This window comes from Mesoplodon densirostris, chromosome 15 (genome assembly GCF_025265405.1).
Source record: "Mesoplodon densirostris isolate mMesDen1 chromosome 15, mMesDen1 primary haplotype, whole genome shotgun sequence".
NCBI classification, from domain to species: Eukaryota; Metazoa; Chordata; class Mammalia; order Artiodactyla; family Ziphiidae; genus Mesoplodon; species Mesoplodon densirostris.
Genome location: NC_082675.1, coordinates 16520257 through 16540629, shown reverse-complemented (window position 1 = coordinate 16540629; position 20373 = coordinate 16520257). Strand labels below are relative to the sequence as shown.

Sequence of the window (20373 nt, the reverse complement as noted above, 5' to 3'; positions counted from 1 at the left end):
GGAAATTTAAGGCAGAGGCAAAATTGAAATTCCTGAATATCTACTAAGGGATATTCAATAAGGCTTAGTTTCTTAAGAAGCCACCCCTCTCCTACACAGAAAAACCAAGTTTCACAAAAAGAATACCCTACTGAGTGCCAGGCTTTCAGAGACATAGATTTCAAACTGCCTGGTTTCACCTGAGCTACAAGTGAATCTTTGTTCCTTCATCTTAAGTTCTCCATCACCAATCTTCAGACTATTCCTCCAGGTATTTCTTGGCCTAAGCCCTTCAAGTTTAAAAATGCAGGCTTTGGTTTCTCCTGGCCTTGGACCTAGGCCTAACTTCCTGTTGAACTCTTTCTATCTCCTTCCCTATCTCTGATTCTACAGTAACAACCTTTTTTTGGCTTAACGCAGACTTTGGAACAGTCCTTCTTGCATATTGCCCCCAATATTGCTTCTCCTATTGGCACAATTAGATAGTAAACCAAAGCCATAGTGACTAGGCATATGACCACAATTCTGGATGTAAGGAACCAGGGAGAGGTTTGTTAGAGACACTCGTAGAGCTGCAATGAAGGGGGAAAGAACTCATAGGGAGGGCCCTGGGAAAATAAAAAGTAAAAGAATATAGCACAGTACTAAAACAATAATAATAAGGGGAAAAATGGTCTTTAAGGTGAATTCTCAAGAGTTTTACATCCAGGGCTGTACACTGAGCAACTATACATCCTCGATGAGGCTCTGTTCAAGAGCGCTCACTATACAGCTTTCCAAAGGAAACCTCTGACTGTCTCCTTCTTCATACTTTGGACAATTTGGGGTTCTAAGAAAAGATGACAGACAGCTGGAGACAGTTTTGTCCAGATTATATGCACCCAGGAAAGGAGGGAAAGCCATAATGATACCCAAATAATGGCCAACCATCCTATGAGACAAGAGAACTTTTTTTTTTTTTTTTTTTTTTTTGGCTGCGCCACACAGCTTGCAGGATTTCAGGTCCCCGACCAGGGACTGAACCTGGTCTGCAGCAGTGAAAGCCCAGAACCCTAACCACTAGACAACCATGCAACTCCCCAAGAGAAATTTTTGGTAAAAGTGAAAATGCTCATTTCCCTCTCCACCAGCAAGATCAGAGGACTACAGGGCCAGTCACTCAGTAACTGACCAACCTACAGACCACCGGAGAGACACAGCACAACGCCAAAGTACTTGCAGGTTTTACATCAATACACGAAAAAAGCTCTGTCCATTCCATAGTCACTCTTCTCAATTCATGGAAGATTGGGGTTTCATGCAATTACAGAAGGAGTATCTATGAAGACAACACTAGATTTCTAGGCAACTGGGTCACCACTATCTACAGCCTGCCCAACACAGCAATGACATTCATGGTTCCTTTGACCACTGGTTTTCACATAGCACACATATGGCATAACAGTGAGTCTGAAACAGTCAAGAGAGCTCTTCTATGGAGTGCATGGAGGGGTAGTGTAATCTTCAGAAAAAGAGAGTTCTAATTTCTTTATTAGGTACCCTAGATAGTCAAGAAAAAAAATAACAACCAACAATCTTTTATTGAATGCCCACTCTACTAGTTGCCTGTTTATAACGATAAACAATACAGATGTGGTCTCTATACTCAGAGAGTGTACAATCTAACAGGATCCATCAAAGAACCCTGTTCCCCTGACTCTTCTATGGCTGATTCCTCAGCCTGCAGGTCTCATCTCAAATGTTACCTCCTCAGAGAAGCCTTCCCTACCTATCCTTTCTAAAGTCACTCTCTTCTTTCCAGTCATTTGCCATCACATCACCCTTTATAGTACCTATTACAATCTATAATTATCTTGTGGATTTGTTTAGTTATTTAAATCTTTCTCCCTACTACCTTTACACAACAGAAGTTTTGTGTTTCCCACTATATCCCCTGTGCCTTGCTCAATTAAGTATTTGCCAAATGTTGAATTAAAGAAGATCTAGGGACTTCCCTAGCAGTCCAGTGGTTAAGACTCTGCACTTCCAATGCAGGGGGCGTGGGTTCGATCCCTGGTCAGGGAACTAGGATCCCACAGGCTACACAGTGTGGCCGGGAAAAAAAATCTAAAAAATAATGATAATAAAGGTTTCATTAATCTACACAGAAGATCTGAATGCCAGTTAGTCATGAGAGGAAAAGTAGGAGGGAGGTGAATCTGGGACTTTTTCAAAGAATAAACTTAAAGGTTCTAAATCTCTCCCCATTGGATTGGTCATGGTAGACCTTAGCTGTATGGTCACAGGCATAAGCATCTTTGGTGAGTAAACATGTTATTGAGTGTATGCAACCCACAAAGAAAGTGGCACCACGGACTTCCCTGGTGGCACAGTGGTTAAGAATCCGCCTGCCAATGAAGGGGACACGGGTTCGATCCCTGGTCTGGGAAGATCCCACATGCTGTGGAGCAACTAAGCCGGTGCGCCACAACTACTAAGCCTGCGCTCTAGGTCCCGTGAGCTACAACTACTGAGCCCATACGTCACAACTACTGAGCCCACGTGCTGCAACTACTGAAGCTGCGTGCTGCGCAACAAGAGAAGCCACCGCAATGAGAAGCCCTTGCACCGCAACGAAGAGTAGCCCTTGCACCACAACGAAGAGTAGCCCCTGCTTGCCACAACTAGAGAAAGCCCACACGCAGCAACAAAGACCCAACACAGCCACAAAAAAAAAAAAAAAGAAAGTGGCACCACTGTGAACACTCCCTACACGGACAGTACTAAGATCCAAGAGTTGAACCTGTTGGCAAAAAAACACCCCAAAATGGTTGTTATGGGTTGAAATTCATATGTTGAAGTCCAAACCTCAATACCTCAGAATGGGACCTTACTTGTAGATACAGTCTTTTCAGAGGTAATCATATTAAAAAGAGGTCATTGCAAGGGCTTAATTTCCAAAATATACAAACTGCTCACACAATTCAACAACAAAAAACCCAATCGAAAAATTGGCAGAGAACCTAAACAGACACTTCTCTAAAGAAGATATACAGATGGCCAATAGGCACATGAAAAGACGCTCAACATTCCCAATTATTACAGAAATGCACATCAAAACTACAATGAGGGCTTCCCTGGTGGCGCAGTGGTTGAGAGTCTGCCTGCCGATGCAGGGGACACGGGTTCGTGCCCTGGTTCGGGAAGATCCCACATGCCGCGGAGCGGCTGGGCCCATGAGCCATGGCCGCTGAGCCTGTGCATCCGGAGCCTGCGCGTCCGGAGCCTGTGCTCCGCAACCAGAGAGGCCACGACAGTGAGAGGCCCGCGTACCGGTGGTAAAAAAAAAAAAAAAACTACAATGAGGTACCACCTCACACCAGTCAGAATGGCTATCATTAAAAAGTCTACAAATAACGACAAAAAAAGTCTACAAATAACAAATGCTGGAGAGGGTGTGGAGAAAAGGGAAACCCTCCTACACTGTTGGTGGGAATGTAAGTTGGTGCAGCCACTGTGGAAAACAGTATGGAGATTCTTCAGAAAACCAAAAACAGAGTTACCATATGATCCAACAATCCCACTCCTGGGCCTATATCCAGACAAAACTATAATTCAAAAAGATACATGCACCCCTATGTTCATAGCAGCACTGTCCACAATAGCCAAGACATGGTAACAACCTAAATGTTCACTGACAGATGAATGGGTAAAGAAGATGTGGTACATATATACAAGGAAATACTACTTGGCCATAAAAAAGAACAAAATAATGCCATTTGCAGCAACATGGATGCAACTAGAGATTATCATACTAAGTGAAGTAAATCAGAAAGACAAACACCATATGATATCACTTACACATGGAATCTAAAATATGACACAAATGAACCTATCTATGAAACAGAAACAGAATCACGGACGTAGAGAACAGATTGGTGGCTGCCAAGAGGGACAGGGTTGGGGAAGGGATGGAGTGGGAGGTTAGGGTTAGGAGATGTTAAGCTTTTATATATAGAATGGATAAACAACAAGGTCCTACTGTAGAGCACAGGGAACTACATTCAATATCTTATGATAAACCATAATGGAAAAGAATATAAAAAAAGAATGTATATATATGTATAACTGAATCACTTTGCTGTACAGCAGAAATTAACACAACATTGTAAATCAACTATACTTCAATTAAAAAAAATAGATGTGGTGTATATAGACGATGGAATACTACTCAGCCATAAAAAAGAATGAAATAACGCCATTTGTAGTAACATGGATGAACCTAGAGATTATCATACTAAGTGAAGTCAGAAAGAGAAAGACCATATAACTTATATGTGAAATCTAAAATATGAGACAGATGAACTTATTTATGAAACAGAAACAGACTCACAGACATGGAAACAAACTTATGGTTACCAAAGGGGAAGGGGGGGTGGGGGAGGGATAAATTAGGAGTTTAGGATTAGCAGATGCAGACTACTGTATATAAAATAGATAAACAACAAGGTCCTACTGCACAGTGTAGTGAACTATACTTAATATCCTATAATAAACCAATATGAAAGAGAATATGAAAAAGAATATGCATATATAACTGAATCACTTTGCTCTACACCAGAAACTAACACAACATTGTAAATCAACTACACAACTATGTAATTACAACTATTTAATTAAAAATTTTAAAAAAACCAAACAGGTCATTAGGCTGGGCCCTAATCCAGTATGACTGGTGTTCTTATAAGGAGAAGAAATCTGGAAACAGACAGATATACAAGGAGGGAGGAGACACAGGGGGAAGACGGCCATCTATTACAAGGCAAGGAGAGCAACCTGGAGTGGATCCTTCCCTCATAGCCCTCAAAAGGAAACAATATTTACAACACCTTGATTTTGAACCTCCAGCCTCCAGAACTGTGAGACAATAATTTCCTGTTGTTTAAGCCACTCAGTCTGTGGTACTTTGCTACAACAGCCCTAGCAAAATAATACAGTTTTATATAATCCTCTAAATTTTTTATTTTAAGTTACCTTGGCTCTTCAGTCAAGACTAAATGTTAGGATTTTTTTTTCATTAAAAAATCCACACAGCATTAGAAATTCATGGGGATACAGACAGTGCTGAGACAATAAATCACATAGAAAACACAGCTGGACTCATGTCATATCATAGTAAAAAATAAATTCTAGACAGATTAAAGATCTAAATGTAAAAAACAAGTCTTAAATTTTTATAATTAATAAAATTATAATTAATACAGGAAAATATTGTCATGACCTGGAGGACAGGCTTAAGCAAAACACAAAAGTCAAATCATAAAGGGAATGATTAATAAACTTGACTTCACTAAAAGCACACACTTCTGTTTGGTAAAAGAGTCCATAAACAAAATGAAAATATAATACCATCAAGAATGTGTAAAAAAACCTCTTACACACCAATAATAGGTGAAGGATATAAACAGAACTTTCTATAGTGCCTAAACTGCGTTACGAACTGTAGTAGCTTAAATTAGTGAATAACCACTTCAAGGCTCTAATACCGATCAGAACTCTGATATCTTAGCTGCTGCTGTTGGGGAGAAAAGCATCTGCGGGCTCTGGAAGTTTCTGCTAAAAACGCTGTTATATTTATGTATCAGAAGGATTCTAAAAAAACCTCCATGTTAAGCATTTATATCTCCTTCTTCTTAGGCAACAAGCATGGCCCATATCTCACCTTTCCTCTTGAAAGTAAGGCCCACTGTATTCTTTCTACTTTTGATATAGTTAGGAGGCTAAGTGTTAAACATGTCCTACACCCCCACTGTCAACACTATCATAGTATGACTTTCTAACTTAAAAAGTGAATTATACTCTCTCCAGATATGTCAACCTGAGTTTCACAAAAATGAGTCTCACAGAAATTTAGGAGCTAGAAGAGAATTTAGAGGGCATTTTGTTCAAATGAGCAAATGAACTGGGAAAAGGGTATCCCCAGGATATATGCAGCAGTGTTGGTACTAGGTGCTATAGAATAATCCTGACTCAACTCCTAGGAGGGTCAATTTTACACAAATATTATTGAGTACAGATTTGACTACTAAACAAAATGTTTTTACATGCCAATATGTGCTGGGGACACTTCAGATTCTTCCACTCTCTCAAATTAGAGAATCAACATTGGACAAGATGCAGAAATCTCATCTACATGATGAGGACATGATAATTATGATGGCTACCATTTATTGAGCACTCACTGTATGTCAGATATTGTGGTTAGAGCTTTACATACATTAACTCATTTAGTCCTCATAACAGCACCAGATAATAGTAATAGTGTAATTGTTTCCATTATACAGAGGAGGAAACTATGCTTTTAAAAAGTGGAAAAACTTTCCCATACTCACTCAGCTAGTAAATAGCAGAGATGGTGTCTGGTCCCAGGGCTGTCTGGGCTCCAAAGTCTGTGACCTTAATTGCTGCCTCAGAAATTTGAAATTGAGGCACAGGAACCTTCATCAGTCTTGAACCGGAAGAGCCTTAATTAAGTCACATATCTTTCTGTCCCTCAACTTTTCTCAGCTATAAAATTACAACAGTACCCATCCCTTCCTTCATCATAATGAGGATCCAGAAGCTTATGGGATACATATGCTCATAGCATCCTAATTTAGAGCTGAAAAGAACGTTGATCACACAAACACTTGAACATGAACGTGTATGGCAGTCTTATTCATAAAAGCCAAAAAGTGGAAACAACCCAAATGTCCATCAATTAATGAATCAATAAACAAAATGTGTTATATCCATACAATGGAATATTCTTCAGTCATAAAAATGAAGTATTGATATATGCTACAAAGTGGATGAACCTTGAAAACATTATGCTAAGGGAAAGAAGTCAGTCACAAAAAGTCACATATGTATGATTCTATTTACATGAAATGTCCAGAACAGACAAATCCATAGAGACAAAAAGTAGATTAGTGGTTGCCAGGGGTCAGGGTGTCAGATAGGGTGTTAGGCGGAACGAGGAGTGACTGCTAATGGGTACAGGCTTCTTTTTGGGGGGTGTGAAATGTTCTACTGTACACTTAGATAGTGGTGATGTACACTTTTAAAAAGTAAATGTTATGGTATATGAATTCTATCTCAATAAAGCAGTTATTTAAAAACAAAAACAGGGCTTCCCTGGTGGCGCAGTGGTTGAGAGTCCGCCTGCCGATGCAGGGGACACGGGTTCGTGCCCCAGTCTGGGAAGATCCCACATGCCGCGGAGCGGCTGGGCCCGTGAGCCATGGCTGCTGAGCCTGCGCGTCCGGAGCCTGTGCTTCGCAACGGGAGAGACCACAACAATGAGAGGCCCACATACCGCAAAAAAAAAAAAAAAAAAAACATGGCAGCAAAGAAATACATTTAAAAATACTTTGGACAAATAAATCAACTATACTTCAATAAAAAAAATACTTTGGACAGGGGCTTCCCTGGTGGCTCAGTGGTTGAGAGTCCGCCTGCCGATGCAGGGGACACGGCTTCGTGTCCCGGTCCGGGAAGATCCTACATGCCGCGTAGCGGCTGGGCCCGTGGGCCATGGCTGCTGAGCCTGCGCGTCCGGAGCCTGTGCTCCGCAACCAGAGAGGCCACAACAGTGAGAGGCCCGCGTACCACAAAAAAAAAAAAAAACCTTGGACAAAAGCATCACAGAAATATACTACATTTTAGATATTATACATTTCATGCTTATAAAAACACATTATATACATTGTTAGAAAAGCATGGCCTTCTACTACTTTTGCTGGTTGTTAACTTGTCCTAGGAGAATCTTATTTCACTTCAAAGTACCCAACTCCTCTAGTTCCTGAATACCCAGTTAATAAAATGATAATAAAATGCAATCTAAACTGGCTGCTGATGGAAACCCAAGGGGCTTGGCCTGCTTAACAAGAGAAAGGGAAAAAAAGCCACAAAACTCACCAAGGGCTTACATTCAAGGCCAGAGAGGATAACAAGAATCTAGATCTAGTGGAAATGTTATCCTCCTATATTCCTTTGGGAACAGCTTATCAGTATTTTCTACAGAGAAATTAGGCAGAGGAACCTCAACTATAAAGATACTGGCTTAGTAAAATAACCATCAACACGGAAACATATTAACTTCGTATTCTGCTTAACATAAACACATTACCTCATTTTCATTTCAACAGTACTTGCATGAGGTACAAATTTTTACCTCCATTTTATTTATTTATTTTTAAAATTTATTTATTTTATTTATTTATTTTTGGCTGCATTGGGTCTTCGTTGCTGTGCACGGGCTTTCAATGGTTGCGGTGAGCGGGCGCTACTCTTCGTTGAGGCTCGCGGCCTTCTCATTGCGGTGGCTTCTCTTGTTGCAGAGCACGGGCACTAGGTGCGCGGGCTTCAGTACTTGTGGCTCGCGGGCTCTAGAGCGCAGGCTCGGTAGCTGTGGCACATGGGCTTAGCTGCTCCACGGCATGTGGGATCTTCCCGGACCAGGGCTCGAGCCCCTTTCCCCTGCATTGGCAGGCGGATTCTTAACCACTGTGCCACCAGGGAAGTCCCCAACCTCCATTTTAAGGATAAAGAAAGGGGGCTTCCCTGGTGGCGCAGTGGTTAAGAATCCGCCTGCCAATGCACGGCAAAGGAGCTCGAGCCCTGCTCCGGGAAGATCCCACATGCCGCGGAGCAGCTAAGCCCGTGTTCCACAGATACCGAGCCTGCACGCCACAACTACTGAAGCCCACACGCTCTAGGGCCCACATGCTGCATCTACTGAGCCCGCGTGCTGCAACTACTGAAGCCCGTGCACCTAGAGCCTGTACTCCACAAGAGAAGCCACCACAATGAGAAGCCCGTGCACTGCAACAAAGAGTAGCTCCCACTCACGGCAACTAAAGGAAGCACGTGCACAGCAATGAAGACCCAACGCAGCCAAAAATAAATTTTTAAAAATAATTTAAAAAAATAAGGATAAGGAAAGGGGGACTTCCCTGGTGGTCCAGTGGCTAAGACTCCACGCTCCCAATGCAGGGGGCCCGGGTCTGATCCCTGGTCAGGGAACTAGATCCCACATGCCGCAACTAAGAATTCGCATGCCACAACTAAGAATTCACATGCCACAACTAAAGATCCCGTGTGCCGCAACTAAAGATCCCACATGCTGCAACTAAGACCTGGTGCAGCCAAATAAATTTTTTTAAATAAAAAATAAAGATAAGGAAAGGGAAGCACAAACAAGGTCACCCAGTTAATGAGAAGCAGAGTCAAGATTCAACATTCATCCAAATTCCAAGCTCAGTGTTCTTGCTATGTCATATTAATATTTGCTTTCTCTGGCCACTTATCTTTCACCAGATCAGAAAGCGGAGTCGAGTTGGCTTCTGCTCACGTTAAAACATGAACTTAGTTCCCAAGAAATAATTTCCTCTTAAATTGTTCTGGTTTGTTGTATTCCTTTCATAAGTCTCCATAAGAAACACTAGTTCAGAATAATTATGAATTTTTTGGAAAAAATAAATCTGGCCAGGTCTATTTGGTTAATCTTTCATGAATAATGAATAAAGCCTCAAAAACATATAAAATCTTGGAGTTCCCTGGTGGCGCAGTGGTTAAGAATCCACCCCAATGCAGGGGACATGGGTTCGAGCCCTGGTCTGGGAAGATCCCACATGCCGCGGAGCAACTAAGCCCGGGTGCCACAACTACTGAGGCTGCACTCTAGAGCCTGCAAGCCACACTACTGAAGCCCGTGCTCCACAAGAGAAGCCACCGCAATGAGAAGCCCACACACTGCAACGAAGAGTAGCCCCCACTCGCCGAGTAGCCCCCACTTGCTGCAAGTAGAGAAAAGTCCGCGCGCAGCAATGAAGACCTAACGCAGCCAAAAATAAATAAATTTATTTTAAAAACCCCCAAAAAACCTATAAAATCTTACAAGGATAGAGAATCCCTTCCCGGTTGCTAAAAAAGGTTATAGAACTGAGTCAGAAAGGCTACTGAGCTGGCCCTATAATGACTTCTTGAAGAACTTGTCCAGCTCTTCCTTTCCAGCCAGTCAAATGGCGATTTGATTCCCTAGATGAGAAACCTGCAGGCAAGATCTTTAGCTCCACCTACCACCTGAATTCTCACCTTCACATACTGATAGCTCCTGCAACTAGCTATTTTCCAAGTTATTAGGCATCTCTCTCCTTCTATCTCTCCTCTGCCCCCCCCCCAATCTCCCTCGAGATACCCTGTTCCACTCACTCCTTCCGTACCTCTCCTTCTTCCTCTCCGTTTCTCTTGTGGTAGCATTTACTTTACACTTCCCTGTGAGGCATGAAGGTTTTGACCAGTCTCAGGGTTCCCATGGGAAGCAACTATGACACAAACTAGTGAAATAACTTCACATGCTGCCCTAGCTAAGCCTTTCCCAGAGACTTAAGCACCAAACACTAACCATGCAGACAAAGGCAGTGCTCTCCTGCGAACGTCTGTGCTTAGGGATTTTATCAGAGTAGTTCTTTTTCCTCTGGTAACTGAACTCATTTTATTTTCAACTCGTAAGAAGGTCTGAGGTACGATAGTAAATCCAGCTCTTAATTTTCAAAAGTAGGTGGCTTTAGAGACCAGGGCATAAACAACATGCCTGCATTTGTTAAAAAGTATGTTCTGTATTGAAATTAGATTTCCACCTACTCAGCCCTCAAACTCCTTCTCTGCAATGATTCTACAATCTTGACTTCGGTTAATTAATACTTCCATGACACCACCCTATAAAGGTACAAATAAAGAACTTCTACTTAATGTGGAAATAAAGAGAACAAATTTTATATACAGATACACATACCTCCCTTCATATTTAAAGAATAAGAAGGGATGTACATTCGCAAATGTAGTACCAACGAAAATCATTTGCTCTAGAAATTTTCCCTAAACTTTTCAATTTAAAGATGGCACCATTTAATTAACATTTGAACTAAATGCATTAACATAATTTTACCAGTGACAGACTTTCTCTAGGTAAAAGAATCACAGACTTGTAGAGATATAAGGAACATCGAATCACTAAGCAAACTCTTACATTTTAAAAATGAGAAAACTCCCAAGTTAAGTGACTGCCAAAGTCCCACAGCTGACTAATGACAGGCAAGGGTCTTTGCTCCTGACACCTAGTTCACCACAGCTGAAATTCTTATAGGTGAAAAATACTTCATTTGTTGATATCAATACCAAAGGCAACAAAAATCAGAACTACCCTTACCTTATATATGGTTGACATTACACAGAAACTCTGTTTCAACTTGTAGTATTTTATACCATAAATTCTTAACTTGTGACTCACCCTGCTGAGTTGATCCAATAACCTTTGGTTCTGTTCTGATAATTCCTGGACAGCCCGTGTTTTTTCTCGATCTGCTTCCCGTAGATGAACCTGCTGCCTCTCCAACTCATCCTGAAGCTGTTTCACATCACTCTCCAGCTCGGACACACGCCCTTCCCACTCCCCTTCTCGGTTCTCAAATCGTCTTCTTAGTTCGTGTTTCTCTTGCTCTAAGTGCTGGGTGAAAAATGAAGAGGATTTTAGAACCGTTAAAAATTCCAGGGACTTCCCTGGTGGTCCAGTGGCTAAGACTCCGTGTTCCCAATGCAGGGGGCCCAGGTTCAATCCCTGGTCAGGCAACAAGACCCCACATGCCGCAACTAAGATCCCACATGCGGCAACAAAGACCCGGTGCAGCCAAATAAATAAATATTAAAAAAAAAAAATCCAGAGCCCTTCATTTTTTTTCCTCTTTTCACATTCTTCTAACTTTTTTTTTTCCTAGTCAGTCAGCACAACAAAACACTCTGCCACATAGGAGAAGTTGCCCATTTCACAGCTGCAAAAATATTCCCTTCTTCCAGAGTAGGGAAGGCTGATTTCACCAACAGAATGCCATTCCTACTGAAAATACCTAATGTTTACTCTTATCCTTAGGAATGGCGGTTCTAGACTTAGGAACTCACTTGAAATTTAGTAAATCATCTGTTAATTGGTGAAATATACATTTAAACAACTTAAAATGAGTCCTTAAGAAAATTTCTTTTGCTGTCATCTATTATGCCTGGCATAATAGCAGGCACTTAGAATCACAGAATTTTCAGAGCTAGAAAGAACTCCAGAGATGCTTCGGATTAACCATCTTTTCTTACAAATGAAGCAGCAGAAGATAAGAGATTCAATAACAAGCTCAAGGGAGAGCTGGGATTTGTGTCTTAGTCACTTGACTTTGTTTAATGCTCTAAATCACAACTCAATATTTCCTGCTATATATAGCACTGTATTTCAAAATCATTAAGGCAAGTTCAGATTCAGGCCCACTTTTATTAAATCATGACTTATTAGCCTTGCATATTTATTTCTGATCTTTTCATTCATTCCTGAGTGCCTGTTATAGGCTAGCCACTGACATAATGGTCCTTACCTTTATGGAGTTTCCATTCTAGTGGGATAAAAGTATTAAATTGTACAGCATGACAAATGGTATGCAGGGAAAGTACAGATGGTTTGAGGTAGCAGCTCGACAGAAAAGAACTCTTTTGGATTGAAGGACATAAGAACATCTTTTTATTTCTGTGAGACACATACAAATTCGTCTTTTCAGAGGAAAGTATGTTCTCCTACTTAAAAAGCATAGTATGTACAAAAAAGCCAAGCTATACCTCAGGGAATATATGAAATGTAAAGCAATGGTCCTCAACTTCTGCTGCTGTCAGAAAATCTCTGGTATAATTGTTCAAAATATATCCATCTAAATACTAATTCCAAAGATGCGATTTAGTTAAGAACGGGATGAGGCTTAGGCAGGCATCTATCTATCTAACTAGCTGGGTTCTATTGGAAATTCTGATGCACTGAAGGTTGATATCAAGCACTGAGATCGTCTCAACAAGCTAAGATGAGCATTTGAATCCTCACCTTCAGAGTACTCAAACATCTTTTCACCTTGGGAACCTACATTCTTATTCTACCCAAGTTCTCATCTTTCGAATGTTTTTTGGAATGCCTCTTTTGGAAAGCTTCAAGGGCCAGTGCATAGTTATACAAGAAAATCAGTCCCATTACTTCACATCTGAGATGTGTCTAAAGAGAGATCATCTCATTTCATCCTGCCATTTTATTCCCCTAATTTGCTCTGAGTGACTTGTAAATGTTTCTGAAAGCCTAATTTACCCCCAAAAGATGCAAATTTACCATGACAGAGCAGTCAGAGAAATTAAAATTCTGAGAACATCAGCAAAGGCAGTTTTCACTGAAATAAGTGTATAGCCTCCAAAGTTGACCACTTCAAGGGAATAATTAACTTTGATATAGCCACTCTGGTATATTTGTTGAAAAAGTCACATTATCGTTATACTTTATACAGCCTCAGCTTGGAGCACAGGGGGAAAGGAATGACAAGAGAGGGACTTGTACTCCTCATCATGAAAATTTTCTGCTCTACGCTTCCCTCACTTTGCTACACTCCCCAAAAATGAGAATGTTTTAGTCACTATACAAATTTCAGAAAGATGAAATGCAGAAGTAAATGGTAATTACCAGCCTAAAATTGTGATACTTGGTTTTATTGAGTTTTTCCAAAATGGAAAAGATTGAGCAGAAGGAAACAGCAAGAACTCAGTAATCACAGTGTTACTGAGAGGCCAGATAAATTAGGTTTGTGTTCTAAAAGAACAGAGAGACTTAAAAATATTCAGCAAACAGCTGTTAGTGAACAGCCCAACCAAGCAACTAAAACAATCTAATCCACTTGCAGGGGGTGGGGCAGGGTTGAGGACAGGTGGTGCCGATCAGTCTATTCTGTCCTTACATTTCTTTGCACACGTGACAAACTTCCTAATTCAGGTTTCCCAATACTTTAATTAAAAAAATCAAGACCTTCCTATTAATGAACATACAGAATTTAGCCTTTTGTCTACTCTGAGAAAAGGAAGGTTTCTCCTAGAATATACTTTCAATTAAGTGCTAAATTAACCAGTAAACTCTAGGCAGAGTATCAGCAAGTGTGGAGGTCAGGCTCTGCCCATGCTATTCCCTGCTTCTTGGGGTTATATGGTATTTTAAAAGGTAATATCTACAGCTGAAACTAATATAATGATGTATGTCAATTAGACCTCAATAAAAAAAGAAAAAAGTTAATGTCAAAACTATCAAGGTCATCAAAAACAAGGAAAGTCTAAGCAAGTGTTACAGGAAAGAGGAGACTAAGAAGATACACAAACTAAATGTAAGGTGGTACCCTGGAACAGAAAAAGACATTTGGCAAAGGCTAAAGAAATCCGAATAAACTAAGGATATTAGCTAACAATAATGTATTAGTATTGGTTCACTAATTATGGCAAGTACACCATGCTAATGTAGGATGTTAATAATAGAGGAACTGGGGGGCAGGGCATATGGAAACTCACTGTACCATCTTTCCAATATTTCTGTAAATCTAAAACCCTTCTAAAAAAGTTTATTTAAAACTCTGGGGGGGCCTCCCTGGTGGCGCAGTGGTTGGGAGTCCGCCTGCCAATGCAGGGGACACGGGTTCGTGCCCCGATCCCGGAGGATCCCATATGCCGCGGAGCGGCTGGGCCCGTAAGCCATGGCCGCTGGGCCTGCGCGTCCGGAGCCTGTGCTCCGCAGCGGGAGAGGCCACAACAGTGAGAGGCCCGCATACCGCAAAAAGAAAAAAAAAAAAAAAAAAAAAACTCTGGGGCCTCCCTGGTGGCGCAGTGGTTGAGAGTCCGCCTGCCGATGCAGGGGATACGGGTTCGTGCCCCGGTCTGGGAGGATCCCATATGCCGCGGAGCGGCTGGGCCCGTAAGCCATGGCCGCTGGGCCTGCGCGTCCGGAGCCTGTGCTCCGCAGCGGGAGAGGCCACAACAGTGAGAGGCCCGCATACCGCAAAAAGAAAAAAAAAAAAAAAAAAAAAAACCTGAAAAAACAAAAGTTAATATCATTAGCCCACCTAAAATTCGTTGTTACAGAAATGGATTTCTGCAAAGAACCAAAAAAGCAGTACTATTCTCCTAGGTCCAGGATATGGTTCTTAAAAAATACAAAGAAAAATACTATTTTTTAAGTGGACCAAGCACTGAATGCAAATAAGGACCCCTGCGTTTGCTTACCTAAATGTACTACCCAATTATGAATCATTTTCACCTTACTTGTTTTGCCTCTTAAAAGAGAAAACAATGCTAGAATCATTAGCATTGGCCTAGGGAAGGGGAAGAAAATGTAACTGAGGAAAGAGATTACCTCTGCAGTAAGAGATAATTCACTCTCAGCTAGAATGGGAAAAAAAGGGAATCCTGGACTTTAAAAACATATATATATATATATATATATATATATATATGTATTTGTGTGTGTATGTGTGTGTGTGGTACGCGGGCCTCTCACTGTTGTGGCCTCTCCCGTTGCAGAGCACAGGCTCCGGACGCGCAGGCTCAGCGACCATGGCTCGTGGGCCTAGCCGCTCCGCGGCATGTGGGATCTTCCTGGACCGGGTCACGAACCCATGTCCCCTGCATCGGCAGGCGGACTCTCAATCACTGCGCCACCAGGGAAGCCCTAAAAACATATTTTTAAAAAACTAAACGATTTAATCTCTGAAGAAAAAAAGCGTATAAACCCAAGTTACTGTCTTAGTTCATATTCTGGGGAAAAAAAAAGAAACTACCAAGGACCTGGCTGGATATGTTTTAAAAGCAAAAGGACTAACGGTAGATGCAGAAGAAATAAAATATCTAAAGGCATTAAAAAAAAATTAAGCATATGAGGGGCTTCCCTGGTGGCGCAGTGGTTAGAAATCCACCTGCCAATGCAGGCAACATGGGTTCGATCCCTGGTCCGGGAAGATCCCACATGCCACGGAGCAACGAAGCCTGTGCACCACAACTACTGAGCCTGTGCTCTAGAGCCCGCGAGCCACAACTAGCCCGTGTTCCGCAACAAGAGAAGCCACTGCAATGAGAAGCCTACACACCACAATGAAGAGTAGCCCCCGCTCACTGCAACTAGAGAAAGCATGAGCGCGGCAACGAAATAAACGATGCAGCCAAAAATAAACAAATAAATAAATTTATATTTAAAAATTAAGCATGTGAAAATCTGATTCAGGGAATGAATAAAATACAGGATAGTTAATTTAAGGGTGGGAAAAAAATGACCAAAACCTTACAATCTCTCAAATTAAAATGAATCTTCATTTTAACCCTAAGAGATGCCTAATTAAAAAACTTCTATGTTAACCTTTAAAGACTTTAAAGAGTGTGCCTTTAATGAGAGAGCAGTGTAAGATCAAGTACTTTACGTTTTAAATGACAAAACACAATCTTGGGTTTGGCGCACAATACTGGAGAGGTATTTAATAATAGCTAATGAATAAGTAGAAAAGATCTTGAAAATGACTTGGTTCTGAAATTAGAAAGGTGCCAATTTTGAAGAAGTAAGCAGATGGGACTAAAACAAAACCAGTCTCAGGGCTTCCCTGGTGGCGCAGTGGTTGAGAGTCCGCCTGCCGATGCAGGGGACACGGGTTCGTGCCCTGGTCTGGGAAGATCCCACATGCCGCGGAGCAGCTGGGCCCGTGAGCCATGGCCACTGGGCCTGCGCGTCCAGAGCCTGTGCTCCGCAACGGGAAGAGGCTACAACAGTGAGAGGCCCGCGTACCAAAAAAAAAAAAAAAAAAAAGTCTCATTATTTAATAGTCAAACCAACATTCAGAGTCCACTCGTGTTTATCTTTCAAACTAACCCATGAGAAAATGTGTTTGACTCCACTGTCTGATAATTTGTAGAAAATTACAAATGTTTTTTAAAGTAAGATGGCTGGTTCTCTACTCCTAAATGTTGAATTTAATTGAAAATCCAGCAGAGTGGCTGTATTAAACTTTCGAAAGAATTTGTTCAAGCAGACATTCTAAAATCTAAGCTGCTTAAAAAATATACTTACAGGTGTAATTTGCAAGGGAAAATTCACTTGCAGGTATCAAATGAAATCGGCCCCTGTTAATGAGATTTGTCACTCTCATATTAATACTAAAAGAATTAACAAGAAACTAATGACAATACCTTGATAATTTTAAGTGTACTTTTTAAAAAAAACTAAAAATTTTTAATGATAATTTTCAGATATACCTAGAAGAAATTATATAACTGAACCCCCTCATCACTCATTAATATTGATCAATATTTCACTTTTTAAAAATGTTATTTTTCAAATTGTGGTAAGGCATACATAACATAGAATTTACCATATTAACCAGTTTTAAGTGTACTGTTGGTTTAGTAGTGCTAAGTACATTCATACTGTTGTGCAACCAACTTCCAGAAATTAAAAGTAAACTTTTAACACTATAGTTCATATGCTGACCTGAGAGGAGTGAAGATTTTTTTAAATACTTTAATAAGAGTTTTAAACTATTTTATTACTGCTATCAAGTCAACAGCAAAAAGTCAAATGTAATTTACTCTTTTATAATAGAACCTTGCTTGTTACAGAATTTGAATACCTTTTTCCTTTGTTGAAGACATGTATAAAGGTTCCAAATGGAAACCAGGATGTGTATAACTGCACACTCAGGATTACCCTGAAATCTATCACTAATCAAACTGACTGATATGATGTTCCTTTCAAGTTAGCTGTCTCTTTCATCAAGTCCCTCACTGAAGGAATTTCAAATCACAAGCATAAATCTCTGCAGTAGTACTTGTATATAGAGCCTGTAATCAAATCTCTTAAAAAAAAAAAAGACACCCTTTTATTCCTAGACCTCTACTTCAAGTGAAAATTAAACAATTCAATTCACTGGGTTGCTTTTTGGCAGTCTACCTATAGGTTTCACAAACCACTTTTCAGAGAGGTATCTCAGGAGTTCATCGACTGGCAGACCTAGTTAAGAGGCCAACTGAACTACAGGGTTACAGTGGTTTCCTTTTTTTCTTCCCTGATTTACTTTTGATATGTCGTTGGAATACAGACACACTTATTATAGAAAAGTTTCTGAATCTACATTCTGACTGTCTGGCCCGCAGCAGTGATATGGAACCAGACTATGGTCAATTTCAGACCTCATTCAGGGCTGTACTATTCTCTTCTAACTAAGAATAAAAAGAACTGGTTGCAACCAAATTGGGTAACAACAGTAAATGCACAGGCAGAAAAGGATAAGCTCATCCCCACTGCCATATATGCACCTCTCCTACCCCCACTTAAAAAAAATCTAATTTTTATAAATGGTGGCAACCTGTACCACTTTCAAGGCCCTTTTCTAGTTAAGGTCAAGAAAACAAACAGGCATAGCTGCAAAAGACTTTGGTCCAGAGAAGTGGCAAAAATCTTACAGATACTTTAAGGGGTATTTATAACAATGGTTAAAGTTGTATGGTTCTCACAGGTTGCATTTGGCAATCCAATTGCATGTGTGAGACCCAGAACAGAAACAGAAAAGTACTGTTTAAATACATATAAATACTGAGGTCCAAATCAAATCCACAACCAGTGGTCACATGCGGAGCCCAGGCTCACCTGATTTCTGCAATGGAACGATACTTCCTAATCCTTCACTATTTGAAGGCTATATAAAGCTCCTTTAGGGGCACTTGTTTCCCACAACTCTGAGCTGCCGGGAAGTTAAGACAAGGGCATCTGGAGGCCTTAACTCCAAAGCTGAAACGCTTTAGGCTAACACCCTGATTAGCGATTAACTACTTCTCTGAAAACATGGAGCATATTTTAAATGCTTCGCGACTTTCTAATTTCTCTGTGTGCGGATATCACCTCAGTGCTGTATAAATTAGTCATACTGTAAACTCTATTTTAGATGCTGTGTACAGTACGTATACAGAACGGCCCACAGTGTTTGGAGCCGTGCATAGACCCGTTTGCTGTGAGTAGGGTGGGAAAGCCAGGTGGGTTCAATAGGTGGGAAAGCCAGGTGGGTTCAATGAATGCCCTCGTCTGATAATCCCAAACCCTCCATGCTACCCCGCTTCCAGGTGGTTTTCTGTGAGGGAGGATGAGCAAGAAAGAGGTGGGGTGGGATGGGATGGGATGGGGTGGGGTGGGGTGGGGTGGGGTGGGGTGGGGTGGGTGAGTGGCTCCCGAGGCTACCGAGGGCCGGCAGGCGGGTGCCTGGGCTCCCCCCCACCCCCGCTTCCCACCCATCCCAGGAGGGACGTCCTCACCTCCAGCTTATCTGTCAGCTCCTTGTGCATCTGCTCGTACTGCCGGCTCATGTCCTGGTTCCTCTCGAGCAGTGCCTTGCCCAGTCGGGCTGCCAAGACCAGATCCTTCTCCTTCTGCCGGATCACCGACAGCAGTTCGGGATCCTGGGCGGGCGGCGGCTGCAGTTCGGCCCCCTCGGCTGGAGGCCCGGGCTCGGGCTGAGGATGCTCTCCGGGGTCGGACGGCCGTTCCCCGGCCGCCAGCAGCGCCAGCTCCTCCTCTAACGCCAGTTCCAGCTCCCCGGGGCCCCCGGGGAAGGAGACAAGGGCGGCGGCGGCGGCGGCGGCTGGATTCCCGACTGCGTCCGCGGCCGCGGCGGGCAGCTCCATGCAGCAGGCGCTGTCCGGCTCGGCGGGTGCTGAAGCGCGGCCAGTCAAGCCCAGGCAAAAGGCGGACATGGCCCGCGCGCGCGGAGCCCGCAGCGGTGCGGCCCGGCCGGCGCGCGCCAGGCTGCAAGGGGGAGGGGCCCCGTCGCACCGCCCCGCGCCTCTCCTCACGCCGCGGCACGCGCCCCCCGGGTCTCCGAGAGCCCTGGGCGCGGCGCGCGCCGCCCCGTCCCTCCCCCGCGCCGGCGGCACGCGCCCCCTTCTCCCGCCCCCGGGCTCAGCTGCTCCGCGAGCGCTGGGAAGGAGGACAGGGTGGCAAAGGGAAGGCTGAGAAAGCGAAGACTGAGGGGAGGCGAAGCGGGAGGGGCGGTTGCGAGGAAGAAGGCCGCCGCCGGCTTTTCAACCACCCTGTTGCTGCTGCTCCCGCTGCCGCCGCCGGCCGGGCAGCGCCTCACGGGGCGGGCGGCGCTCCGCTGTCGCTGCGACGCTCGTTGCTGCTGCTGCCGGTGGCCGCTCTCTGCAGCCGCGCTCCATGTCCCTCGGCTCGGCGGCAGCCCCAGCAGCAGCGGCGGCGACAGCGGCTGCTGCAGGGGCCGAGGCGGCGGCTCCACATCGCGCGCCGCGCAGCCCGGCGAGCTCTTTCCTGACTGCCTCAGCTCCTCCAGTTCACCCGGACGGCCGCACCCGGCCCGGGGCTTCCGGCCGCGCCCCCTCTCCCCGCCCCTTGCCGGCGCCTGACGCGCACGGGCACCTGTTCGCCGCGCCAGCGCGCGATTCGCCGGTTCGTGGGTCTCCTCAGCGGCGCCCAGGTGGCGCCGACGGCCTTAACCCCTGCGCTGC

General features: G+C 43.2%; 1 protein-coding gene across 4 annotated transcripts in view; it reads right to left on the bottom strand.

Moving 5' to 3' along the window:
- The window catches only part of BICDL1 (BICD family like cargo adaptor 1), a 94752-nt gene extending 75116 nt beyond the window's left edge, over window positions 1–19636 (bottom strand). For all 4 annotated transcript variants that reach the window (XM_060118762.1, XM_060118758.1, XM_060118761.1 and 1 more), the window contains exons 1-2: window positions 19168–19636; window positions 11291–11506 (exon numbers count right to left, since the gene is read on the bottom strand). In XM_060118762.1, the coding sequence (XP_059974745.1) occupies window positions 11291–11506; window positions 19168–19605 (654 nt within the window). In that variant the 5' untranslated portion in view covers window positions 19606–19636. The remainder of the gene's footprint in view (window positions 1–11290; window positions 11507–19167) is intronic.
- Between the last annotated feature and the right edge of the window lie 737 nt (window positions 19637–20373).